This window comes from Hylobates moloch, unplaced genomic scaffold (assembly GCF_009828535.3).
Source record: "Hylobates moloch isolate HMO894 unplaced genomic scaffold, HMol_V3 SCAFFOLD_21, whole genome shotgun sequence".
Classification (NCBI taxonomy): Eukaryota; Metazoa; Chordata; class Mammalia; order Primates; family Hylobatidae; genus Hylobates; species Hylobates moloch.
The window spans coordinates 34,665,951-34,693,034 of NW_026652296.1; the positions used below are offsets into that span (position 1 = coordinate 34,665,951).

General features: G+C 44.8%; 1 protein-coding gene across 5 annotated transcripts in view; it reads left to right on the forward strand.

Moving 5' to 3' along the window:
• The window catches only part of CDS2 (CDP-diacylglycerol synthase 2), a 64,933-nt gene that overhangs the window by 14,126 nt on the left and 23,723 nt on the right, over positions 1 to 27,084 (forward strand). For all 5 annotated transcript variants that reach the window (XM_032142685.2, XM_058432754.1, XM_032142688.2 and 2 more), the window contains exon 2: positions 26,335 to 26,471. In XM_032142685.2, the coding sequence (XP_031998576.1) occupies positions 26,335 to 26,471 (137 nt within the window). The remainder of the gene's footprint in view (positions 1 to 26,334; positions 26,472 to 27,084) is intronic.

Below are 27,084 nucleotides of genomic sequence, written 5' to 3' on the forward strand. Positions count from 1 at the left end.
TGAACCGTTGTTGAATTTTACAAGTGCTTTTTCAGCATCAATTTTTTTTTTTTTTTGAAATGGAGTCTCGCTCTATCACCTAGGCTGGAGTACAGTGGCGTGATCTCAGCTCGCTGCAACCTCCACCTCCCAGGTTCAAGCAATTCTCCCTGCCTCAGCCTCCCGAGTAGCTGGGATTACAGGAGTCTGCCACCATGCCCAGCTAATTTTTGGTATGTTTTAGTAGAGACGGGGTTTTGCCATGTTGGCGAGGCTGGTCTTGAACTCCTGACCTCAGGTTATCTGCCCACCTTGGGCTCCCAACGTGCTGGGATTATAGGCGTGAACTGCTGCACCCAGCCAGCATCAATTGAAATGATCATATGGTTTTTGTCCTTCATTCTGTTGATATAGCATCATTTTTATTGATGTGCCATTTTCATTTTGTGGCTTTATCTCAACTTTTTGAACCAATCAGGCATTTAAGTTGTTTTAAGGTTTTTGCTATTGTAAGTAATGCTGCAGTATGGTATTCTTAGATAAGTTTCTTTGTTCGGAACTGCTGACTCAAAGGGATGTACTTTGTTTAGGTTTTGATACAATTAATATATTCCCTTCTGCAGTAAATTTGTAGCCACTCTATGAATGCCTGTCTTTGTGATCTCTCCTCCCTGCAGAGTAATACTGAGTATTCACTTGTTGCTTGATTTTAGCAGAGGCATTTTAGCCTACTGATTACAATCATAAACTCAGGAGTTGGACTCCTTGGTTTATAGCCTAGTTCCATCATTAACTTGTGTCTGTTTTCTCACCTGAACAATAGGGCTGAGAATAGTGTCAACCTTACAGGGTTGTTCCGAGGCATTATCATTTCTTTCCTTTACAAATTGTGCCTTAGAGCTCAAGTAGTTGATTAGGGAAAGTTTCTCTTCATAGAATAAATGATGAAGTGATATAATTAAAATACTTAAAATTTCCAATCCCCAGTGAATTGATAGAATGAGGCAGTAATCATCAATGCTGCTACCATCACAGAAACAACCAAATACTATGTACCTCCTGATGGAGAAATCTTGTCATAAAATCATATTTGAGCTTGATCAAGACTCTAGTTCTAAGTGCTGGTTTATAGGAAATTCAAGAGACAGAAGAACACATGGACCTGGTTGCTTTAGTAAATAAGTGTGTGTATAAATTTCTTTTTCCATGTCTGTGATTTCCTGGCTTATAATTCTGAAAGCCCTTATTAAAGTCTCTTTTTTTTTTGAGACAGAGTCTTGCTCTGTCGCCCAGGCTGGAGTGCAGTGGCGCCATCTTGGCTCACTGCAAGCTCCGCCTCCCGGGTTCACGCCATTCTCCTGCCTCAGCCTCCCGAGTAGCTGGCACTACAGGCGCCTGCCACCATGCCCGGCTAATTTTTTTTGAATTTTTAGTAGAGACGGGGTTTCACCATGTTAGCCAGGATGGTCTCGATCTCCTGATCTCATGATCCGCCCGCCTCAGCCTCCCAAAGTGCTGGGATTACAGGCGTGAGCCACCGCGGCCGGCCTAAAGTCTCTTGTTATAACTTTGGGGCACTTGGAAACTCAGAAGCAGGCCTCCGAAAATAAAATCTCCGTCTCTGACCATCTCCTCCTCCCCTTTCACCTGCTCCTTTCTCTCCCCAAGGCAGGAATCTTCCCCTGCCTTTCTATCTTGGAGCTGGCCATAAAAAATTATCTGGCTTTCCTTGTTTGATTGCTATAAGACCCTCATTTCAAAACCCTATAGCCTGGAGGAAAGACTGCTGCACAGGGAGGCTAAGAAGAATCTGAACAGACAGGCCTTGCTGGATTTCCCCACTTAGTCTGTTAGTATTAGATAGTATCCTTTTTGTTTAGTCACATTTCTGCATGGTTGTCCATGCAACATGTGCATCTAATGAAGTCTCTATAAAAGGCTTTAGAGGACAGGGTTCAGGGAACTCCTGAGTAGCTGAACACGTGGAGGCTTACAGGAAGGTGAACACATGCTGGGAGGGTGGTGGACCCCAGCTCCACTGGGACAGAAGCTCTCCCACTGGAGACTCCGAAGCTCTTGCAATGGGGACTCTTCCAGACCTCTCCCTATGTATCTCTTCATCTGGCTGTATATTTGTATCCAATATGCATGCTATTTGTATTTGGTAAATGGCTTTTCTTTTTTGCTAATTTTCCTATTGGCATGTTCACATTTTTCTTATTGACTTGTAAGTTTTTTAAATAGTTAAAGAAGTTGGACCCTTTGTTACATGCTACAGATTTTTTTCAATTTGTCATTTTTAGTGTTGTTCCATTTGAAGTGTTAAATTATTTTGGCTAAACCTATCAGTCTTCCTTTGTTTCTGCCTGTGATGACATGCTTAGAAGGGCCTTAGTCCTCTTCTCCTTGCTTCCCCCACCATATAGGTACTTAATTTATGTTTTTTTAGTTTATTTTTAGAAATGGGGTCTTACTATGTTGCTCAGGCTGGTCTCAAACTCCTGGGTTCAAGTGATCCTCCTACCTCGACCTCGCAAAGTGCTGGGATTACAGGTGTGAGCCACCATGCACAGCCTTCTCCTAGTGTTTTTTGTTTTTTGTTTTTTTGAGACGGAGTGTCGCTCTTTTGCCGAGGCTGGAGTAAAGTGGCGCGATCTTGACTCACTGCAACCTCCGCCCCCTGGGTTCAAGTGATTCTCCTGCCTTAGCCTCCCGAGTAGCTGGGATTACAGGTGCCTGCCACCACGCCTGGCTAATTTTTATATTTTTAGTAGAGATGGGGTTTCTCATGTTGGTCAGGCTGTTCTCGAACTCCTGACTTTAGTTGATCCACCCACTTCGGCCTCCCAAAGTGCTAGGATTACAGGTGTGAGCCACTGCGCCTAGCCCTCCTAGTATTTTTATAGTTTGCTTTTGAGATTGAAATCTTCCATCCATCTGGAATATCTTAATGGGGTGTGAAGTAGAGATCTAAAATGTGGTATTTTCTTAAAGGATTTTAAAAAACGATCCATTTTTCAAAGTGCTGCCACTGTGATAACTGAGGAGGGCTTGGGCAGGGTGTGGCTTTGTGTTGGCTGGCTGCTCAGCAGGGCTGACCATGCAATGACCAGCTGTACGCCTGTGTCCATTTCTAGAAACGGGCTCACTGGATTATCAGAAGCATTGGCCCTTATTTTACCGGGATGAACAAACAGACCTGCAATTCAGTAACTTAACATGTTGGAGTTTGAACCCAGGCGTGCTGCATCTCAGTTCCATGTTCTTTGCATTACGATTCTGCCTTCCCAGCTTCCTAGTCTCCGCCACTCATTTTTCTCCCATGGGTTGGCCAAAGAGCCCCTAACACAGGGAAGACTTGCAAATTTCTCAGGGTCAGCCAGCAGGGCTATGAGGAGTGGGGCAGCCCTTGCCTTACTCTGTATCCAGTCTCGGAGAGAAGGGGAGGTGACGGGCCACTGGGTTCCATGGGGCCTGCAGGCCAAAAGCAAGGGCACCCTGGAGCAGTGCCAGGCCTGTGTGGCACAGTGCCCTCATCCCAAGGCCCAACTCAGCCCCAGCCCCAGCCTCTGCTGTGGAGCATTCCTGACACTCCTACCCCATTTCCTCATCTCTGTCTCCTCTCTAGGCTTCTTTGGAAATTGTCCAGACCCTCATTAGGTGCTGTCTCCTCACTAGATGATCTCTGGAGTCAGGTTCTTTGTCTTAGATTTCTGTAGCTCCCATGTGATTCAGTAAAGGCATGTTGATTCATCATAGGGTTCCTGGCAGAAGGGCAAAACTATCAGGGGAACAAAGTAGCCAGAGATCACATGCTGAGCCACCTTCTGACTTGGTCAAGAACTCGTTGCTGGTCAGACCTGGCTGTTCCTAGCACATATGGTTGTCAGGAGGTTGAGTTGGTACTAAATCAGCTGTGAAGATAAGCAACTGCCTGGGCAGTGAGAACCAGGCCTCTGGTTTCAGGAGGAATTTGTTGTACAGCAAAATAAAATATTGCCATGTTAGTGTTTATTTTTAGTGTTGAAGTGCCACCTTAAGTTGACAGTGTTTATGCTATATTAACATATGATATACTTAGTATCAGTCCCAATATTTCATTAAAAAGTACTTAGAATTTATAAAACTAAAAAAGTAAAACTGATGCAAGTGCACCAAGTTTGGACACATTAGAGAATATCAAGTAAAAATCAAATTTGTTAAAAATTAAATGCACAACATAAATTACCATTCCTGTGTAGGTTAGTAGATGAAATTTAATGTTTACTAAGATGTACTAAATTACATTTACTTCATTTACTACATTTAATTCAAAGTTAAAACTAAGATTTAAAATGCAGTGATCAGTGGGCAAGGTGGTATGTACCTGTAGTCTCAGCTACTTGAGAGGCTCAAGTGGGAGGATTGCTTGAGCCCAAGAGTTTGAGTCTAGCTTGGTAACATAGCAGGATCCCATCTCTTAAAAAAATAAATAAATAAAATAAAATTTTTATAGAGGTGGGGTCTTGCTGTGTTGCCCAGGTTGATCTTGAACTCCTGGCCTCAAGCAATCCTTCTGTCTGCACCTCCCAAAGTGCTGGGATTTCAGGCATGAGCTACCATGCCTGGCCTAGACTCCATGTCTTTTTTTTTTTGAGACGGAGTTTCGCTCTTGTTGCTCAGGCTGGAGTGCAGTGGCATGATCTTGGCTCACCGCAACCTCTGCCTCCCAGGTTCAAGCAATTCTCCTGCCTCAGCCTCCCGAGTAGCTGGGATTATAGGTATGTGCCACTATGCCCAGCTAATTTTGTATTTTTAATAGAGACAGGGTTTCTCCATGTTGGTCAGGCCGGTCTTGAACTCCCGACCTCAGGTGATCCGCGTGCCTCGGCCTCCCAAAGTGCTGGGATAACAGGCGTGAGCCTGACTCCATGTCTTTTTTTAAAAAACAAACAACAAAAACAGGCAATGATCTTTTAAAATATGCATCGTTGGTGACATTAATATAAGTATATTTTTGTTCAAGTTTTCTTTTCTTTTTTTCCTGGTGCTGATAAACTAACTAGGAGTAGGGGAATGATGAGAGCACTGAATTGCAACTCTTTCCTCTTAAGCTTTCATCTCTAAAGAATCCCACCTTTTGTTTGATAACTTAAGGATTTCTTTTTTTGGCCAAGATTGCAGGCTTTTAATTGCTAGTGTCCTATGGTTTTTGTTTCAAAGACAGCATTTCCTGTTTATCTTGGTGTACTTCTGTTTCATCTTTAGTTTGGATACTCTTTGAACTGGCATAAGAATTAGTCTCCAGGCAGGCCAGGTACGGTGGCTCACGCCTGTAATTCCAGCACTTTGCGGGGCAAAGGCGGGTGGATCACTTGAGATCAAGAGTTTGAGACCAGCTTGGCCAACATGGTGAAATCCCCCCCGTCTCTACTAAAAATAGAAAAAATTAGCCAGGCATGGTGGCACACACCTGTAATCCCAGCTACTTGGGAGGCTGAGGCAGGAGAATTGCATGAACTTGGGAGGCGGAGATTGCAGTGAGCTGAGATCGTGCCATTGCACTCCAGCCTGGGTGACAAAGTGAGACACACACACACACACACACACACACACACACACAAATTAGTCTTTAGGCAAAAACTTTGCTTTATTGATTGGTTTTCTTCCTCCTCTTGAGGATTATGGAGGAAAAGAAGAAGCCTTTTAAATGAGGACCTTGGTGTGGATAAGTCTTAAAACGTAAGTGGAGTAACTGGAAAAGGATGCCATTTAGAATGCATTTGTACCACACGGGCATTGTGGCTTTGTGTTTTAGGTTCTCATCTGTAAAAGGTCAGCAATACTATGTCTCCTGTCCCTCCTGTTTTGTCCCACAATAATAGCCGGCTTTTGTGTAGTTTAGTTTACAATATTTTGTTTGGATTGTCTTGGGGCCTTTGGGGCTTGTTTTGAACTTTGATCCACAGGAGTAAATACAACTTACAGTGTGTCCCAATACCACCTTGCATGCATAGATCACTTGGAAACAAAAGTTTCAGGAAGCAGTACTTACTATTTGTGATATATTCAGAAGTTTTCTGTTTGAGTCTATCTTATACTTTTTATGTACACTTTTTATTAAAGTATAACATGTATAGGGTGTGTACATATCATATTTTTACAATGACTTTTCATAAAGTAAGCACATCCCTGCAATCAAGATAAAACAAAATGGCACCAGTCCCTGGGAAGCGTCTCTCCTGGTGTCTCCTAATTACTGTCCCTACTCAGGGGAGCCACTAGCCTGACTTCTGGCTCCATATCTTATTTTATATTTTGCTAGTTGTGACCCACTGAATTGATTTCAAGACCCAGTAAGTCTCAACCTATAGTTTAAAAAACACAGCCTTGTTTTATTTTCCCAATAACTCTTAGGAATTCCTTTTTATGGATGAAAAAGCTAAGGCCCAGTGGTCAGATTTCTCCCAAGATCGTACAGCTTGTACTGTTTCCCCTTTTTCCCATGCATTTGAGCTACTCTTCTCCCTGAGATGAGGAGTGACTTGCTTTGGAAAGACAGTTGCAGCCCTTTTTGTTTTATGTCTTGTTTATCACTCTCCCTTAATGTGTTTACAAGATTGATATTCATTATTAATGTAGCTTTAGTGAGTTCCTGATCTTAGCATTCTTAAGTACTGAGAATGTTTTTGGTTTGTGTTTTTGTGACTGAGTCAGACACATTTGCTTTTGCTTTGGAGGTTTGTGGCTTGGAAACTTTCACGATATTTGTCTTTGGCCTCCCCCTAATAGGATGAAGCTCTTCAGGTGGCATGCAGGTATGACAAATGATGACTCTGCACAGCTTCCCACCCTCACTGTGCTGACCTGCAGTTCATTCCTTGCCTGTAGGCTTTTCCTATAAAGAGATTTCTTTCCACCCCATTCCCACCTCATGTCTCCCTCAGGCTCCAGAATACCTATGTGGAGGGCCTGAGTGCTAAGCTGTCCTGTCATCTGCAAGCTTGTCTGATTATGAGATTGTTATTCCCAGCCAGCACCTCTGGGAGTAGAAGTCCCATAGCCCATACCTGGAAACTTTTTCTCCAGCTGCCGAGCCTGGAGGCTCTCTTGGGTTGTGAAGTGTTCACTGGCTGTGGTAGTTCACAGCTGAGGCTTTCATTCTAAGAGCCTTGACCTTCTGGGTTCACCACCCTTGGTAGTTCTCTGCCTCTCTGGGAGAGAGGCAGCTTGGAAACACTGTCAGGGCATGTATGTCCCAGGCTGTGTTGTAGGCCATGGGGATATAGCAGTGAGTAAACAAAGTCTCTTCCACTCTGAGCATTCGTCCCAGTGGAGGAGACAGACAAATGTGCAGTCATTTCAGGTGGTAGCGATGTTAGAATAGAACAGGTTTTTCTTAATAGGATGTAGCCTTTTGAAGTGCCAGTGTCTGAAGGAGCATTCCAATGTGCTGTCCAGTTGGCACAAAGGACAGATGTCTTTTTTTTTTTTTTTTATGAGACAATGTCTTAGTCTGTCGCCCAGGTTGGACTGCAGTAGTGCGATCTTGGCTCACTGCGGCTTCCACCTCCTGGGCTTAAGAGATCCTACCCCCTCAACCTCCCGAGTAGCTGGGACTACAGGTGCATGGCACTACACTCATTTAATTTTCGTATTTTTAGTAGAGATGTGGTTTCACCATGTTGCCCAGGCTGGTCTCAAACTTCTGAGCTCAAGCGATCCGCCTGCCTTGGCCTCCCAAAGTGCTGGGATTACAGGCGTGAGCCGTTGCGCTCAGCTGATTTGTTCCGATTCTGCTTAGAGCATTTCCTGTTATTCAAGGGAAATGAATGGAAACATCTATAGACCTATACATTCCATAGGGCAAGATTGAACTGCTTAGGACTCTAATGAAAGTTTTTACTCTGCCTACTTAGTCATTATGCCTGGCTGCACCTTTGCTGCTGTGGGAAATGCAGCTCATTTATTACCACCCTCCATTTTATGGTGGTTCCTTGGAGGCACTCCCCCACCCCAAGTCATTTTAACCTTTGGGAAGGGCTGAAATGCTGTGCTTTTAGTCATTAGTTGCATTTATATAACTGTAGCTCTAAGGTTGTCTTTACCGCACAAATGCTGGCAGCCAATATTGCAGGCCTTATAGATAAAGGTTGACAGATTTCATTCATTTTAAATTACTCCTTGAGCTTTTAACAGGTTCAAGGCAAGGAGCTCTCAAGGTAAACAAAGACGAATAAGGCAGTCCCTACTTTTTATAATCTTAAAGTCTAAAATTATGGAAGGTGTCCTCTTACTGTAAATATAACTCATAAAAAATCATATGGGGGCTTTAGGGAGGATCTAGCTGTCTCCCTTCCGGCTTCTGTTGGCATTCCTTTGCTGTAGCCATGTCGCTGTCTGCTCTGTCTTCACATTGCTCTCTCCTCTGTGTCTAATCTCCTACCTCTCTCATAAGGACATACATGATTATATTTAGGGCCCACATGGATAATCCAGGATAAATCCCTTCTCTCTTAGCTTAGTCATATCTTTTGCCATGTAAGGTAATACTTACTCCTCTTGCCATGTAAGATAATATTCACAGGTTCCAGGGATTAGAAAGTGAATTAATTTTGTTGGGGGTAGTTTTCTGCCTACCCATAGACAGCAATCAGAGGAGGTTTTTCTTAGTGGCTTCTAAGGATGAACAGGGAGGAGAAAAGACTGAGAGTGAAGGGGGAGATGAGGGAAGGATGAGATGTAATCAGGAACAGGGAGCAGCAGTTTTGCTTGGCTGGAGCAGGTGGTGTGGGGGATGGAGTGGGATGGATTGTGGAGGACCTCGAATGAGAACAGTTTGTCTAATTCATTAGGCAAAAATGAATGGAGGAGGGATGTAATCAGAGCTGTGCTTTTTGAAGATTAATATGGTAGTGTATGGAGAATAAATGAGAGAAGGGAGGAATTTGTGAAGATGCCAATTAGGAGGCCAGCTTAGTAGTGAAGGGTTGATCTGCAGGCTTCAGCAAGGGTGCTAGCTGTGAGAATGGGAAAGACCCTAAATGAAAGGGTGTGCATAGTGTGAGAACTGAGGAGCTGTGTAGGGCAGGGGATTTGGCAACAGTGATGCGGACAGTGTTTTCCATGGGGCACATTTCAGGGAGATTAGGGTCTTGAAGGAAAGCAGAAGGATGAACTAGTGTGGGTGGGAAAGATGGTGGTTGTTTTTGAACCCACTGAGTTGGAGGTATCTTGTTGGCAGGTTGAAAGATTGCACTGGAGCTTGGAGGAGAGGACATAACTCCTGTTATGGGAGCTGGTCCACAGAAGAGAAGCTGAACGGCAGGGTCAGCTCACTAAGGGGCAGTGTGGAAATACAGCCTGGGGGAGTTACTGGCATTTAGGAAGTGTGGGGAGGAAGAACTGAGATGTCGTCATTGGAAAGGATTCAGATGTGATTAATTGTAAATGCAGGCAGCCAGTCACATTGACTAAAAAGAAAAAAAGGAATCCATTGGCTCATGTAACTTAGAAGACTAAGGTAATTCTAGCTTTAGGCCTGGTTTAATCCAGGGGCTCAAATGTCACCAAGCTTTGGTCTCCCTCCCTCTCTTGGCTCCCCGTCATGTTGGCTTCATTTTTGGGTTTTAAATGGTAGTAGCTACATGTAGCAAGATGTTGGCCAGCAGATGAAAGTCCCATGGGAAAGGTCATGCCTTCCTCCTGGTGGCTCCAGAAGCACAGGAAATCGCTGTTATGTGTTCTTGTCATCTTTGACCTGGTCACTGTGGTCAAGGGAGCACAGTGCTCTGATGAATCAGTTCTAAATTATGTGCCTACACTTGGAGTAGGGGGTGGGAGGAGTACTCCAAAGCAAAATAAAGGAACTGTTACTGCACAGAGTGGAATGAAGCTGGGTAGTAAGACACTAAATGTCCAGGGCACCAGGGATCTGGGTGGGAGGGGGAATGGTGGTACGCAAAGCAAGGATTGGTTGGCTGCTACTGAGATGGCTGTGAGGATGCTGGAGAACAGTGTGTGGGGCTTGACAGTCAGGAGTTAATCTTTCGGGAAATGGTTTTCTGACACAGTGTAGGCTGAAGCCAGACTCAGGAAGTTTGGGAACATATGGTAGGTGTAGACTTTGTAAAATAGTTTGGAAGTAAAGAGGGGGAGAAGTGGATTGGTGGCTCTAGGCCAAATGGAGTTGAAAGAAAAATGGTTTTAGGACAAACATCTGAAGAGTGGAAAACAATCTGAGAGAAAGGATCATGATGGTAGAGGCAGAGAGAGGAGGAGTTGATGGGCATAGGAGAGCACTGGAAGATGTGGGACCTGGGGCCTGGGCAGGGAAAGAGAGGCCATGTCTCAGTCTGTTTGGGCTACTATAATGAAACACCGTGAGCTGGGTGGCTTATAAACAACAGAAGTTTATTTCTCATTGTTTTGGGGTCTGAGAAGTCCAAGATTATGGTGCCAGCAGATTGTCTGGTAAGGAGCTGCTTTCTGGTTCATCCAGGGCTTCTCACTGAGTCCTCATGTGAGGAAGAAGGATTGCTCTGGGACCTCTTTAATAAGGGTGCTAATCCCATTAATGAGGGGTTCAGCCTCATAACCTAATCACCTTCCAGTATCCATCTTCTAATACCATTGAGATGGGGGTTAGGATTTCAGCGTATGAATTTTGGGGAGACATATTCAGACCACAGTAGGCCAAGACTTCAGATTGGGGTAGTTGGCAGGCACTTACTTCACTTCTTTCTGAAGGAGCTTGTTACTGACAGATTATCATTTTAGGTCCTTTAGTTCAAGCTTGTCCGACCCACGACCCAACACAAATTCGTAAACTTTCTTAAAACATTATGAGTTTTTTGTTTTTTGTTTGTTTGCTTGTTTTAGCTTATCAGCTATCGTTAGTGTTAGTGTATTTTATATGTGGCCCAAGACAATTCTTCTTCCAATGTGGGCCAGGGAAGCCAAAAGATTGGCTCCTGCTTTAGGTCATCTTTTTTTTTTTTTTTTTTAGACAGAGTTTTGCTCTTGGTTGCCCAGGCTGGAGTGCAATGGCACAATCTCGGCTCACTGCAACCTCTGCCTCTCGACATCAAGTGATTCTCTTGCCTCAGCCTCTCGAGTAGCTGGGATTATAGGCACCTGCCACCACGCCCAGCTAATTTTTTTGTATTTTTGGTACAGACGGGGTTTCACCATGTTGCCCAGGTTGATTTTGAGCGCCTGACCTCAAGTGATCTGCTGCCTCGGCCTCCTAAAGTGCTGGGATTACATGTAGGTGTAAGCCACTGGACCTGGCCTAGGTCATCATTTTTTAAACAATCCTGTAAAATCTCACCAAGATTTTTCAGTTGTTTCCAGATTATAATGGAATCTGTTTGACTCTGGTCTCCAGGTTGTCAAATGACATATTTTCAGGATATAAGACTATAAGTAGACTTTTCTATTAACAGTAAAGCTTGTGAATCCTGGTTTGATATGTACAAACAGAGCCACCAGTATGTACCACAATTTCTGGTTGGAGTGACAGAATGAGAACACAGCCAGTTTCTGAGCAGCTGGCGGTTTGGGGACACAGTAGGAATTTAGTACTGGGTGATTGTTGTATCTTACAAGGTGCATCCTCAAGTAGTAATAACTCATATGTCAGAGATATATGGTGGTGTTTTGCAGTGATTTGCAAACTGTGTTCTCTGCTGATACGTTAGGGGTTCTCCAAACAAAATTTAAATCTGACAGTGAAGATGAACTGAGACTCCTTCACGCTGTTATCTCAGCACAGGTGAGGGTGAGGCACTTGATGTCAGTAAAACTTTGCTTTAACCCATGTGTCTTTGCGATGGAACAGAAGGATAAGCAAGCCGCTTTGAAAATCAGATTGAATTTTTTTTTGTAGTAGTAGTTAAGTTTTATCAAACATTTAAAACCTTTACAAACTTGACTAAATTTTGTTATTCATTTCAAATTAATATCAGAAATCTAATGTGTTACATTTTCTTTTTTTTAATATATGTATATTTTTAATTGTACTTTAAGTTCTAGGGTACATGTGCACAACATGCAGGTTTTGTTACATATGTATACATGTGCCATGTTGGTGTGCTGCACCCATTAACTCGTCATTTACATTAGGTATTTCTCCTAATGCTTTCCCTCCCCCCTCCCCCCACCCCACAACAGGCCCTGGTGTGTGACATAAATTTTATGTCAGATAATGTAGAACAGAGAAGCATCAAAGAATGACTCAATGGTCTTGATAAATTCATTTGAAGATGAAATTATGTTAAAATTTTATAGTTCAGTAATTTAAAAATATATTATAGTTTTTTTCTTTTTGTTTTGGATTATGTGCATGTAAACAAGTGTAAGGAATCTTTGTGAAGCATCAGAAGAAAATTTTAGGTGTTTTGATCTTCATTAACAGACTATTAGCAAGATGTCAAAGGAATAATAATGCCTGTGCAGATGGTAACCAGCTTTGTTCTGTTCCTCTTTTCCCCAAAACAGATTTGTAAAAATTGTATTTGTTACATTATTCACAAACCTTTTCTACAAAATATATACCAAACTGTGTTCTTTTGAAAGATGTTTCTAGTAATTTTTAGGTCATTTCCATATATATTATGTGCAGTTTAAAAAGCAAACCAACCCTAGTTTGTTAAATAATTCCCGTTTTTACTTAAAAAATAATGGGGTTGTGCACCTGTAAAGTTTGTACGTCTTAGCAGTATAAATTACTGACACATTTTAAAAAATAAAGTAAAAACTCAGAATCCTTGTGATTCAGTGCCCTTATGTTTTTAAAAAAGAGGGAAAAATAATGCAAGATTCAGAATATTGGAGTGGTTGGCATGCCTGTCTTCATTTTACTTTTTGACTGGCTGCCCATATGCCGATGATGATGAAGCTGAGCTGTTTGTGCCACTGCCATTTGATGCTGCGAGAATCAGAACTGTTTTATCTGTTGCTGCTGCTGTTAAAAGACAGAGTAGTAACTGGCCGCTGAATTAAATTTAAAAGAAAGGCAGGGGAGAGCTGGAATCTCTGCTGAGGATGGCTTTGCTCAGGTCTTTTCTTAGCCCTGCAACTACTTAACACTTCATATGCTTGCTAAAGGGATAGGTCTGTCCTTGACTGGTTGAACCTTGTTCAGATCCTGTTCACCTGGCTGTTGAGGACTAGAAGTTGTAGGTTGCTGAGGTGGTGTTGGGGGTTCTAGCCCCCTCCTCACAGTAGTAGGGGAACCAGAGCTTTGGGGAGCCTTAGCAGTTTTCTCCCTGGTTGCAGGTTGGGGTGGATACAGCTGTTAGACTGTCTGCATTGTCCAGTATAGTAGCCACTAGCCACATGTGGCCAATTAAACCTTTTTTTATTGTGGCTAAATATTATATATATCATAAAATTGATAATTTTAACCATTTTCAAGCATATGGTTCTATGGCATTGAGTACATTCACATTGTTCTGCAACTGTCACCAGAACAAACATTCCAGAATATTTTCATCTTCCCCAAATGAAACTCTGTACCCATTAAACAACTCTCCCCTCTCACTCCCCCAGCCCCTGAACTCTGTACCCATTAAACAACTCTCCCCTCTCACTCCCCCAGCCCCTGACAACCACCATTTTATTTTCTGTCTCTACGAATTTGACTACTCTAGGTACCTCATGTAAGTGGAATCATATATTTGTCCTTTTGTGTCTGGCTTATTTCGCTTAGCACAATGTCCTCAAGGTTCATCCATGCGGTAGCATGTGTGAGAATTTCCTTCCTTTTTAAGGCTGAATAATATGCCACTGTATATGTATACTACATTTTGTTCATTCCTTTGTTGATGGATACTTGGATAGCCTCTACTTTTTTGTTTATTGTGAATAAGGCTGTTATGAACATGGGTGTACAAATATCTCTTTGAGTTCCTTTCCTCAGTTCTTTTGGGTATATACCCAGAAGTGGAATTGCTGAGTCATGTGGTAATTCTGTGTTTGATTTTTTAGGAACTGCCAGACTGTTTACTATAGCAGCTGCATTATTTTACATTCTGACCAACAGTGCACAAGGGTTTCAGTTTTTTCACATCTTCTCCAGTACTTGTTATTTTGGTTTTTCTTTTTTCTTTTTTGAAAATAGCCACTCTAGTGGATGTGAAGTGTGTGGCAGTTTAAATTTAATTAAAAATAAATACATAAATTCACTTCCTTACTCTCGCTAGCCACATTTTAATTGTTCAATAAGCCACACGCAGCTGTGGCTCTCATATTGGACAGTATAGAGAGAACATTTCCATTATTGCAGAAAGTTCTATACTGACAAAACCTGGAGGTAGCAGTGGACCTGAAAGGGATTGATCCAAGCCCAGCAGAGTCCCAAGGATTCAGTCAATTGATAACTGACACATACATTGAGAGGCAATCCGTTGATAACTGACACATACTTTGTGTATGTAGTATAACCCAGTATAGACATAGTTTTATATTCTGCCTTTTTCATGTTGCTGCACGGTGTTTATAGTTGTCTTGTTAATAGCTGCACAGAAAGTTGATTTACCGTAATTTACCTAATAATTTTTCCTTGTTAGGGACATAAAACCAGTTTCTCCTTTTCAGTACTGCAGTAGAGTATGCTCATTTCCCAGTTGTCTCCAGGCTTAGCCCTTCTGGTTTCTTCATCTATTCATTTTATCGTCTTGCTCTTTTTTGTCTCCTTACTGTTTTAACCACTCTATTGGACATATTTGGCCTCTAGGTAAAGTCTGACTAACGCTAACTAGAACCAGATCATGCCTGTGTTAATATAGCCTAAAATGCCATTAGCTATTTTTGCTGTTTGAACTGATTGTACCATCTTGGGTCAAGTGCCTACTCCAAAACAGTCAAGGTGCACATTGCCTTAGGCTGGGGTAAATGCCTGTTCATGAACCTATCACTGTGGCAGTGGGGCAGAATTAAAAATAAGTAGACTGTACAAGCTACTGTATACCATGAAATAGTTTATGGATTTTTAGGAGGGAACCAACTGCAGTGTCCAGTATCTGGGGGAAGATGGGGAGATAAGAATTAAGGGTCGAACATCCCAAAATCAAAAATTTGAAATTTTCAAAATCTGAAACTTTTTGAGTGCCAATGTGACGCTCAAAGGAAATGCTCATTGGAGCATTTTGGATTTAGGATTTTCTGATTAGGGATGCTCAACCAGTAAGTATAATGCAAATATTCCAAATTCTGAAAAGAACTCTGAAATGCAAAACACTTACGGTCTCAAGCATTTTGGTTAAGGGATATTCAATCGCTACCTCTCAGGTTTCTGGCTTATACAGGGTATATAGACTCACATGCTGTCAACTGATTGACTAGGCAAGACTTCAGGACCAGTAGTTTTACGGACATTGTCAAAAGCGCTCTGTTTAGATGTGTTATTTTTGAGATGCCTGTAAGAACTTTCTCGTGGAGATGTCAGTAAGTGGTTGGAAATATGAGTCTGAACCTTGGGGGAGAAGTTGGGGTTGGAGATACAAATGTTGGGGTCATTGGCATGGAATTGGTAATTAAAGCCAAGGGGCTGGATGATGATACCTCGGGATAGAGTGTGGTAGGTCCAGAACTGAGCCCAGGGCCCATTCAACATTTTGAAGTCAGGTAGACTTCAGAGTCACAGGAGACTGAGAAAGAGCAGCCAGTCAGGTAGAGTAAGAACCTGATAAGTATGGTATGGAGGTAGCTGAGAGGAGAATGCTTCAAGGAGGAAACGGTCAACTAGATCTGACATTGCCAAGATATATGATAAGATGAAGGCAGGAGAATCTGATTTGGCAGCATGGAGGTTGTTTTATTTACTTATGTTTGAAGATGCACTTTAGTCTCCAGAGCCTAGGGAGATCATACTGAGGCCACATTGACTTTTCTTTGCTGGGGTAATGGCTATTTGAAAGTAATTTGATGGCCAGGTACTGTGGCTCATGTTTATTCTTCCAGCACTTTGGTAGGCCAAAGCATGAGGATCACTTGAGGCCAGAAGTTCAAGACCAGCCTGGGCAATGTAGGGAGGCTCTTTCCTTTTAATTACTGGTTTTCAAAAAAAGATTTGGTGTTTCAGCACCCTTCAAAGGTGGCCAAAGTAGTTTTTTTGTTTTGTTTTTATTTTTGTTATTTATTTATTTATTTATTTATTTTGAGACGGAGTTTTGCTCTTGTTGCCCAGGCTGAAGTGCAATGGCTCAATCTCGGCTCACCGCAACTTCTGCCTCCTGGATTCAATCGATTCTCCTGCCTTAGCCTCCTGAGTATCTGGGATTACAGGCATGGGCCACCATGCCCTGCTAATTTTGTATTTTTAGTAGAGATGGGGTTTCTCCATGTTGTTCAGTCTGGTCTCGAACTCCAACCTCAGGTGATCCACCCGCCTCGGCCTCCCAAAGTGCAGGGATTATAGGCGTGAGCCACTGCGCCTGGCCAGTAGTTTCTTAGAATTATTATTATGAACTCATAAATTTTCATATACTTGTGTTTAAATCACTTTTTGTTTATTATTTTAATGCTCAAATTGTCCTATCGTTGGCCATTAGGAATCTTTCTTCAAAGACTTTCTCATTTTCAATTTAATTTTTTCCCCAGGCGTCCTTAGTGATTTATCAAAAAGAGAAACTTTAGCATTGTGGTTTCATAATTTCTTTTTTTTTTTTTTTTTTGAAGCAGAGTCTAGCTCTGTCACCCAGGCTGGAAAGCAGTGGTGCAAACTTGGCTCACTGCAGCCTCCACCTCCCAGGTTCAAGCAGTTCTCTTGCCTCAGCCTCCCAAGTAGCTGGGATTACAGGTGCCTGCCACCACGCCCAGATAATTTTTGTGTTTTTAGTAGAGACGGAGTTTCACCATGTTGGCCAGGCTGGTCTTGAACTCCTGACCTCAGGTGATTGCCCACCTCGGCCTCCTGAAGTGCTGGGATTACAGTCACAAGCCACCGCACCCAGCCCATAATTTCTTCTGTAACTAATATGACAAATTTGGGATTGAGAACACTGTTAATTCCATGTTCTTCAAGGGAGAAACATACCAGTTTCTCCCTTGAATAGTTAGAGTCTATCTGATTGGTACTTGATTCCGTGATTGTTGGTTATAAACCAGAAATACTACAAAAGTGACAATATAATGTTCCAATATGGTAAACAGCCCCAGGGTGCTTGCCTGCCCACAGGAGTAGGGGAGGTAGGGGCATGAGACACTGGGGACGTTTGCTCTCATGTCTACTTATTTTGTCTAGGAATCTTTGTAGAAAGCACTATTGTGAGGTGAGTGACAGTGAAGCAGGTACCAGATGGCGATTTATGATTTAGGGGCTTGTCGCATGTGGAACCCAGCAGCTGTCCTGGTTCTACTTCCTGGCAGAGGTCTGGGGAGCACACTTGAGCCCAGTTTTGAGATTGCGAATATATTTTTCTTCTCCATCTTACTAGATCTTTTGGCAGTATTCAACATACTCCCTCCTTGGGAGAGCTTTATCTTAATAAACTGAAAAATAAAAATTCCTTCCTTCCCCAGTAAGGCTGAAAACTCATTTTCCCTTAAATACTAAATAGAGATGCCCGACTAAGAAACTGATAATAGAAGGACCTGTCGGACTCCAGTGGGGGTTCTGATTTTTGGTGTCTTTCCCCTAACCCTGGAAGACAATAGGAAAACAAGTGATGTCATCAGAACAGAGCCATTGGCAGAACCTCCTGGGGACCTGAGTGGTTTTCCTGTCTTTGATAGTCTCTGTTCTGAATTAAGTAATGGCTTGTGATGGAGGTTGGTACTTCCTGCAGCTACTTCATATTTATAGTTATATGCTTGCTGTTAGTAAACAGATGCCTCTACTCCAGAAGGAGGCTTTAATGGGCAAGGTGGGAGAGAGTGTTGGGAGAAAGGATTCCTGATCATTCCTTGTCACAAAAATTATGGGTTTAATGTATGAGACTGGCAGTCATGCAGAGGTTGGGACTCAGTACAACTGTACGTATTTGAATTAGAAAGCCTTGCATTCCTAGAAGCTGGATTTCAGACAGGCTTTCCTCATCCTTTCTGAGACATACAGATCCTGTACTTTTTTTGGAAACCCCCGTATCACTTAGGATGCATTTGGCCACAAATGTCTAAGAAGAAGGAGAGATAAACAGTGGGACAGCTGGCTGCAGCCCTAAAATGCCTCCTCTAGTGCTACTGAGTGCAAAAATGAATTGTTGGCCTACGCTATATGTAGCCCAGCTATACCTGCCACTTTAGCAAACCCTGGATTCTCTCAGCATAATTGGCTGTGGCTGCCTATGCAGATGTGGTTCTAGGTGCCAGGCCAGGTGCTGGGGGTACAGTGGTGAGGAAGTCAACATGGCTTCCCCACAGAGATGATGGTCTCGAGGCGGAGACTGTGCGGTGTGGGAAGCCGTCTTTTTTTGTTTTTTGTTTTTTTAAGACAGGGTCTTGCTCTGTCATCTAGGCTGGAATGCAGTGGCATGATCAGGTCTCACTGCAGCCTCAACCTCCTAGGCTTAGGCGATCCTCCCACTTTGGCCTCCCAAAGTTTTGGGATTACAGGCATGAACCACGGTGGGGAGCACTCCTAAGGAAGGACAGGGGCCGCTGGGACACACAGGCAGTTGGGGAAGATTTGGAGAGAAAGGAAACTCTTAAAAGATCAATGAAAATTTGCTGGAAGAGAAGTGGGTTTCAGTAGAGGGTGGTTTGCAGACTGTTTTAGGTAGGAACACAGGAGCAAAAGTCCTAAAGGTAAGAAAGTACAGCCTGTTCTAGAAACTGATCTAGTTCAGAATGGCTGTAAGAGATAAGGCTGGATGAGTAGATAAGACCCTGATCCCAAGGGGCTTGTACGCCATTTTAAAGACCTGTCATCTAGGTACTGGGGAGCTGTGAAAGGGGTTCAGGATGGAGAGTGATACAATCAGAATTTCTGGGAAGGTCCTTGTGCTGCAGTGGCGAGAGTGTAGGTGGGAGTGGACTCTAGGCTGAAGGTGAGGTAGCCAGTTAGGCTGTTGGAGTTACTCAGAGGAGGGATGATGTTGGCTTGAATTAAGGGAATGACAGGGGGCATAAGGAGTGGATGCAGCTGAAAGCTGTTTTGGAAGTAGCATGAACAAGCTTGGTGACAGATCTACAAGCTGAGAAAGGAGCCACTAAGGGTGATGGCTGCCCTGTTCTCTTGAAAATTTGGGGAAAGGGTACCATTTGCTAAGATAGGTCACATAGTAGAAGGAAGAGGTTTGTGGGAGGAGATGATGAGCTTGGTTTTGGACACATGGTGAGTTTTAGGTGTCCGTGGAGACATCTAGTAGGTATTTGGATTTAGGGTCTGTAGCTCAAGAAGAGACAGCAGGGAGCATGAGAATGAATGGGAAAACTCAGGGAGAGTGGGAGGCAGCAGAAGAATAAGAGAGCTTAAGACCAACGCCAAGGAACCCTCAGATGAAGGGACAGGCCGATGAAGAGGCAGTTCCTAAGGAGAAGGCCAGCTAAAGATGCCTGGCCAGAGAGGCAGGCAGAAACCCAGGGGGAGGTGCTGCTTGGAAGCCAGAGGAAGAGTGTTTTTCAATAATAGCATTAAAAGCTGCTGAGGGATTGAACGAGGTAAGGACTGAGTCCCCGATGGGTTTCGTGACAAGGTCTTTGTTGACCTGGGAGAGCTGCTTCAGTGGAACAGGTGGGGCTGAAGTTGGGTTGTTGTGGTTTGAGGAATGATGCACAGCCAGGGAGGGGACATGAAATGTCGACAGCTCTTCCCAGAGGTTTACCCATGAAGTGGGGAAGAAAGTGCGTTGGTTGGATGAGCTGTCAGAAGTTGTTTGTTGAGCCTGCCTAGATGGTTGTAAGTAGGGCTGTGGTGAGGGAGAGAGGTGAGAAGATGGAGAGGGCAATGGAGTGAGTCTCTGAGGACGTGGGAGGAGAAGGCACGGCAAGCACATGGCTGACTCCGAGTGTGGCTGTCCTGGGGACAGTTGTCCTTTGCCATCAGTGTTGTGTCCTCTACCAAGTCCCCTGTGGTCCTTTGTAAATAGCTTTATCTGGAGGCAAAATGGCTCATAGCCACTTAGGTTTTAAGAAGCTGAATCTGCCACACTCATGTATTTTCTTGTCCTTTCTCTGAGTGCAGTTAACCTGTTAGAGATGCCAGAAGTGAAGCTGTCCATCTGGGTAGCTGAACACATTTTCTTTGGATCCCATTATTGCTATGAGGCTTTTGAAGGACAGGGTATGGCCATACTGGGGATGACTGTGAACTCATTCAGACTGGGGTCCTCCTTCTGTTTGGTGTTTTGTTCTGACAATTGAACTTGTCAAATGGAGTATTAGGGCTAAAAGTATTTCTTTGTTATTCCTAACAATACACACACACAAATGCATGCTGTCACACACTGGCCAGATATATGTATATATATGTATATACGTATATATTTTTTTCAGTAGGAACTCAGATGAAAGCCTACTTGGCTTTTTCATTGAGAGGGCCGCCTAAGTCTCTGACACTTATAAGGATGCTTATTCAGGATAAATCCATCTCTGGTAATTTCTCTCCTAGGATCCTGTGTGAGTGGGGAGTTGCCCTCCCTGGCAGCTGGTCACAGGGCTTGATCTAGAAGATGGAGGCCATGGTATTCAGCAGAAAAGTTAGGCTTAGACTAATGACTTTCCTCCAGGAGAAAGTTGATAATTTGCATATAAAGCAGTGCAAAAAATTGTGTAAGTTATGGAGTTAGTCAGTGAAACTTGTGAATTTGAATGCAGTGTCAGTGGGAAAGGCAGAGTTGTTAGAGGCATAACCCACCAGTGCCTTGAAGTCCGCCTTTTAATGAAATTTCCTTGAAGGAGAAAGAAAAAGAGAAGAAAAGCAGAATGATGGTACTGCTTATTTTCTTTCCCTAGTTTTTAGTTCCTCTTAGGCAAATATGAACAGGATATTAATATGTTTTCTTTAGTGGAGTCCAGAGCTGAGCCATTATCTGGTAAAGAAATGGGGTATGGAGCTGGGTGCGGTAGCTCACGCCTGTAATCCCAGCACTTTGGAGGCCGAGGCAGGTGGATCACCTGAGGTTAGGAGTTGAAGACCAGCCTGGCCAACGTGGCGAAACCCCATCTCTACTAAAAATATAAAAATTATCCGGGCGTGGTGGCGGGAGCCTGTAATCCTAGCTACTTGGGAGGCTGAGGCAGGAGAATCGCTTGAACCCGGGTGGCAGAGGCTGCAGTGAGCCAAGATTGTGCCACTGCACTCCAGCCTGGATGACAGAGCAAGACTCTGTCTCAAAAAAAAAAGAAAAAAGGAATGGGGTATAGGATAGGGTAGGTTCCACCGGTGTGGAGCCTGACACAGTGCCCAAGGGATTCCCTCTAGCCATGGGCACAGCCACACTTTTTTTGGGTCAAACACTGACCATCACTACTTTGGGTGTCAGAGTCTTGAGAAATATCCAGGTAGGCGGGTGGGCCCCTGACACCAAGTGAAGACCGAAAGGGAGCCTCAGAAGGATGCTGTCCAGGAAGCCTCCCACCAGGCAGGCAGGAAACCCAAACAGCAGGGTTTTCTTCCTGGAGAGTTGATAGTGAAAATGAGTTCCACAAATGCTGTTCTGGACTGAGCTAGGTCGCTCCCCAGGAAAAGCCAGACCTTAACCACAAGGAACATCCCCTCCTGCCCACTGCTCCCTCTGGCCCTCCCTCACTGCCTTCTCTTTCTTCTGTTATGTTCTGATCTTCGGGTCAGTGCTGGGTGTGGGGAAGCTTCTGGGCAGTTGGTGGAGAAGCTTTCTGAGCATGAGTTTCTCCAAAAATCCTAATGGCTCTTAACTGAGCCCCTGGTACACAGGACACTCCATGTGACCCTCATCCTAAGTGCTTCTGCCTTTCCCTAGAGGGTCTATGTAAACCAAAAGGGGTGGGCCCTCAGAGGAGCTTTCCCCCTTCCTTTAAAGCAGCAGTCTTGTTTCCTGTTTATACCAGCACTACAACCCCCTTGGGAAATGGCTGAGGAACTGTGGGAGGCGGTGGTTGAGAGAGAACCTGAGAGGGTCTGCCCCACCTGGTCTCTGTTCCCGGCCCTCGGGATTGAAAGGGAAGGAAGGAGGAGGGGTGCCTGGGAGCTGGGTGGATATGAGTCGGAAGAGGCAGGGCAGCCTCTCCCTGCAGTGCTGGTCTGAGCACACACCAGGAGTGAGGCAGGAGTGGACGCTGGTTTGGTCCCGCTGCCAGGGCTGCTGCAGGGGCACCAGTCAGGCACACGAGCAGGAAAGTGGGTGCTATCGTATCTCAGCGTAGTCTGGACACTTTGGTCCATCATAGGTCAAGTAGAATTAATTAGCTCATCAGTTCAACAAATCTTGGGGCACCTGCTATGTTCCAGGCACTGCTCAGTGCAGTGGTGAACAGGTAACTTCTGGCCCCTGACACACCGCCGTGTCTGACATGTATATGGTGTTTTTACCATGTGTCCCAGTTTACACTCATGAACATATGCATATGTCCTGATAATGCCCATTACAAAGCATACATGGGAAAGAAAAGAAGAATGAGGTAAGTAGAGATAAATTCTAAGATTTCCTCCCACACTTTGGCAGATGGTTCAGCTTCAGAGTCTACTAGCATGGACTGTTGCTTTAATGGGTAGCTTTTGTGTTTCAGACACCACCTTACACAGTTTTGAGTCGGGGCTACCAGTGTGAAAGAGCTTGAAGCAAGCTAGGCAAATGCTGTGCCCAGATCATTTATTAGCATTTGGCCCCAGCAAGGCCTGATGCTTTCCTTGGGAAGGGTGCCCAGCTTGTCTCGGGTGGGTGTTTTAGGGTCTCGTGCTTCTGTCCTGTGTGCTGTGGTCAGGCTACTGAGGGGAGTGTGGCAGGCACCTGCCGCTTATTCAGTACTTTATAGTTTTCATAGTCTTTCATTGAGGTCGCATTGGTCATCCCAACAACCTTCCGAGATGGGGATTCCTTTCCCCACTGAAGACCAGAGGATGGAGGCCTGTGCTGTGTGTCATGAGTGTCAGAGCCGGCCCTGGGCCTTGCTTTCCTGGATGGGCCACTGCCTCATTCTACAGAAAGTCTTCCTCAACATCTCCCCAACTCGCTGTGCAACAGAGGAGCAAACTGATGAACATGTTCAGCATGTACCACCTTTCTTGTGGGAAGGAGCATGGGTTCCAGGTCCCTGCCTGCTTCCAGACCCTCTGTGGAAGCTGCCGCTGGCACTCAGCTTCCTTTTCCTGGGTATGAGCAGCTGTTTCCCCAAGCAGAATGCCTTTGTCCACGGGGTGGGGAGGAGCCGGAAGACTGCAGGCCTCCAGGTTCTCTCAGGTTTCTGTTTCCTTTGGCGTCCACAAGACATCAGGAGCCAGGTGGCTGGCTGACCTGTCCCCCTCCTCCTCTGTGTCTTCCCCAGGCTGTGCAGTTTCCCCGCTCACAGGGATTTGCGCTTGGCACCTGTTGGGCCCTGTCTTAGCATGTGGGAGAGCGTGGTCTGTAGGTTGGTGTTGGTTTCCTGCTCAGAGGATGCTTCCTCAGTAGGCCCGGGTGAGGCCCAGGGAACCTGGAGTTACTCACTTAAAGGCAGCAAAAACCTAGAAAGTTAATCTCTTTCAGGCTTGTTTGTTCAGTGGTTTTTTGAAAAGATCAACAAAATTGATAGACCGCTAGCAAGACTAATAAGAAAAGAGAAGAATCAAATAGACACAATAAAAAGTGACAAAGGGGATATCACCACCCATCCCACAGAAATACAAACTACCATCAGAGAATACTATAAACACCTCTACGCAAATAAACTAGAAAATCTAGAAGAAATGGATAAATTCCTCGACACATACTTCATTTCTTAGTTGTTCAGCTCAGTCCCCCTGAGGTCTTGGTAACAATAGTTGCAATATCTTTGTAACAGTTCTCTATCTCCTTTTACTACTCTCTGCCTCCGGATACCCCTCTTCACTTCACCCCTTCCTTCAAGGAAGGAGAGGAGTCAGGTCTGACAGTGTTGCAGGACGCAGTGCTGGGCTAACGGAAGGTCCGGAGGGGCTCTTAGCACAGAGCTGGAGCTGCCTGCTCCTCCCTCGCAGGACGCTGCCTGGGTTCTGTTCCTGTCCTTCCCTGCCTGGGGAACTAGCAGCCTTTGTGAGTCTCCTTGACAACAGGATGGATAAGTTAAAAATAACCTTGTGCCGATCTTTCTGTGTGTGAGTGCCCTCTCGCCTGCTGCTGTGGAGCACAGTCCCTGCAGCTTCTAGAGGCTCCTGAATGCATCTGTGGGAGTCTCAGTGGGGTCCAGGTGCTAGCATTTTGAAGCCCTGAGGTTTTAGAGGTCAAAACCAGATGATCAGGCAGCATCATTACCTTGTAACTCGTAATGATTGCCGTAATATTACTGGCAACTGGTGGTTGCCGATGGTGTGTGGGTGTCAATGTTGAAATAAAGATTGGACAGCTGTTCTGAATGCTTTGTCTTCATTTAGTCTCCCTGGAGAGGGACGACTCTGGAGACCTTACTGTGTTTCAGAACCTCTGGAGTGGTGTACTGGGACACAGCCCTGGGTGAGAGTTTGGTTATATCTCTTCAAGGAATCCCCATGGGAAGGAGGGTCCTTACCTTACTGGGCCCCTTTTATAAGGTGAAGATGCCAAAGTACAGAGGCACTTGGGTGACTTATCCAGAGCCACCTGGCTGGACTGTGGCAGAGTAGGAAGCAGTCTCTGTCTTCAGAAGCTGTGGCTCTTTCCCTTGGATCCTAATGATGAGGCAGTCTTTATCAGGCCTTTACCAAAGCCAGCTGTCTCTTTCTTATCAGCAGTCTGCACTAGGCGAGGCCCTCTGTTTTGCTAATCTGTTTTGTTTTTCTGTTTTGCTAATCTGCGCTAGTTAAGGCCCTCTGTCTTGTCACAGTTGTAAATTAATTTAGAGCTGTCTCCTTGAGGTCAGGGGCTGGGTTTTTCTTTACACACCTGGACCTAATTCCTCTCTTCTCCTTCCCTCCATTAGTAAGTGTTTTGCTGTGTGCCATGCATGGGGATAATGAGAACAAGAAGTTATGTTCTTGTCTTTAAGGAGTTTGTCGTCAGCCAAGGAGACATTTACAAAAGTCCCTGTTGTGGCCAGCGCTGAGGGGGAGAAGGTTTGAGTGTTAAGAGAGCAAATAACTGGGTGTCTGACCTTGCCTGAGGTGAAGGTGGGAGTTAGAACAGTCCGAGAGAACATATTAGTAACACAAAGTACTCAAATCTGGAGCACACAAACCACTACGAATCAATAAAAAAAGGCAGAAAACTGTAGAAAAACTAGCCAATAATTTGACAGACACTTGACAAAAGAAGATAACCAAATGGCCAGTGAACATGTGAAACAGTTGGAATTCCATGTATTTATCAGTCATCAGGCAAGTCAGAGGACCTGGGTTAACATGAGACACTGGGCCACACATTGAACTTCCCAGATCTCCTGTTTATTATTTGTAAACGGGGCTTCTCCTCTCCCTTCCCTTCCTCCCAGTACTGAAGCTTGCAGGCATGGGAAAGGCTCCTCAGACCGTGCAGGGCTATACAGATACTAAGTAGTGTTGTTACTCTAAGTGATTTAATTTCTCCTCCACCTCTTCTCATAGCAACTATTCTGAATTCCCCTATGAAAGAAAAGACTTGAGTAGTAGGATGGTTCCTAGGATTCAGAATAGCCTGTCCCTTGATACTTTGGGTAAAGAGCTTGCTGCTGGCATGGCTCTGGTTCTCTCACCCAGGCTGGGAGCAGGGTGAGTTCCTGTGCGTCTTTTGTCACCCAGGGCCTGGTGGCAGGGAAAGGACTGAGGTGCACCAGTCCTGGCTCAAGCATTGTCTGGAGTAGGCTGTCTGGTTCGTCGTCCACACTGACTGTGATTGACCTCCTCACAGAGTGCTCTAGTGAAGTCCAGAAATAACACTCTGGACTTGGGACATGTTGACATTAACGGGTCTACAGGGGCAACAGCCCACTCCACCTGGCTTCCCCTGAGAGAGCCTGGTCAGTGCCATTGGCTGCCCTAGCAGGCTCAGGGATAACCTCCTGGTAAAACTGATCCCAGCCTCCCTTTTGCATTCTTTGGATACAAAGGAGCCATGTTCTCTCTCTTCTGGATCTGTCCTCTGCGGTTAAGCAGATGGTACGTGGTGCAGATGCACACCTCTCTTCCAGCAGAATGTGGCTGGCCACCTCGGCACATGTCACAACAGTGTCAGGATTGCTGCTAGTCCTGTCAGTCCCATCACCTGACTGTGCCAGGTTCTTAGGCCCTGTTTGGAGTCTTTCCCCACAGATCTCTCATGAAGGCATAGACTTCTCAATGGTCTACTCAGCACTTTTGACCTTTTTCTCTTCTGTATTTCTGCCACTTAGGAGTCAGAGTCAGAAGCAAAGGTAGATGGAGAGACTGCATCGGACAGTGAGAGCCGGGCAGAATCCGCACCCCTGCCAGTCTCTGCAGATGATACCCCGGAGGTCCTCAATAGGGCCCTTTCCAACTTGTCTTCAAGGTAACCTGGCTTAATGATGCAGGTGCTTGTTGGGGGCTTTGCACCATGTCCAAGTGCGCTGGAAGAGCCTGCAGAGAGCCCGTGGTCTTGCAGAGCAGGCCCGCTGACTTGCCTTAGCCTCCCATGCCGCTGCTCCAGGCTCCATTGAGTGTAATCTAGTGCTTAGCAGTGGCAGTGAGCACAGTGACCAGGAGGGGAGGGCAACCAAGGCTGGAAGGATCTGGCCCTGGAAGGATCTGGCCCTGGTGCTTCAGACTGGACTAGGAAATGCAGTCCAAAGAGGAAGAGGGGACAGGAGGGATGGAGGTGGGTGAGGTCAGCTGACACTGCACAGCACAGGAAACCGGCCTTGGGTTTGTGATTAATGGGCAGGCTGCTTTTCACTGAGGAGTCCACGTTTCCAGTTCAGAGTTTAGTTTCTGTCACATCCATTGTAAACAGTTCCTTAAATTCTCCAGGAAGAACTGGGAAACATCTTAACCTAGGTGAATCTAGTGTTAAAACTTTTCGCCCTTGAAAACTTGGTTCTTTTAACACAGCTATGTGAGTAGATCAAAAACACATTATAAGACCCCAAAGCATTATCTCAGTGTTCCTATGTGTGCCTTCAGCT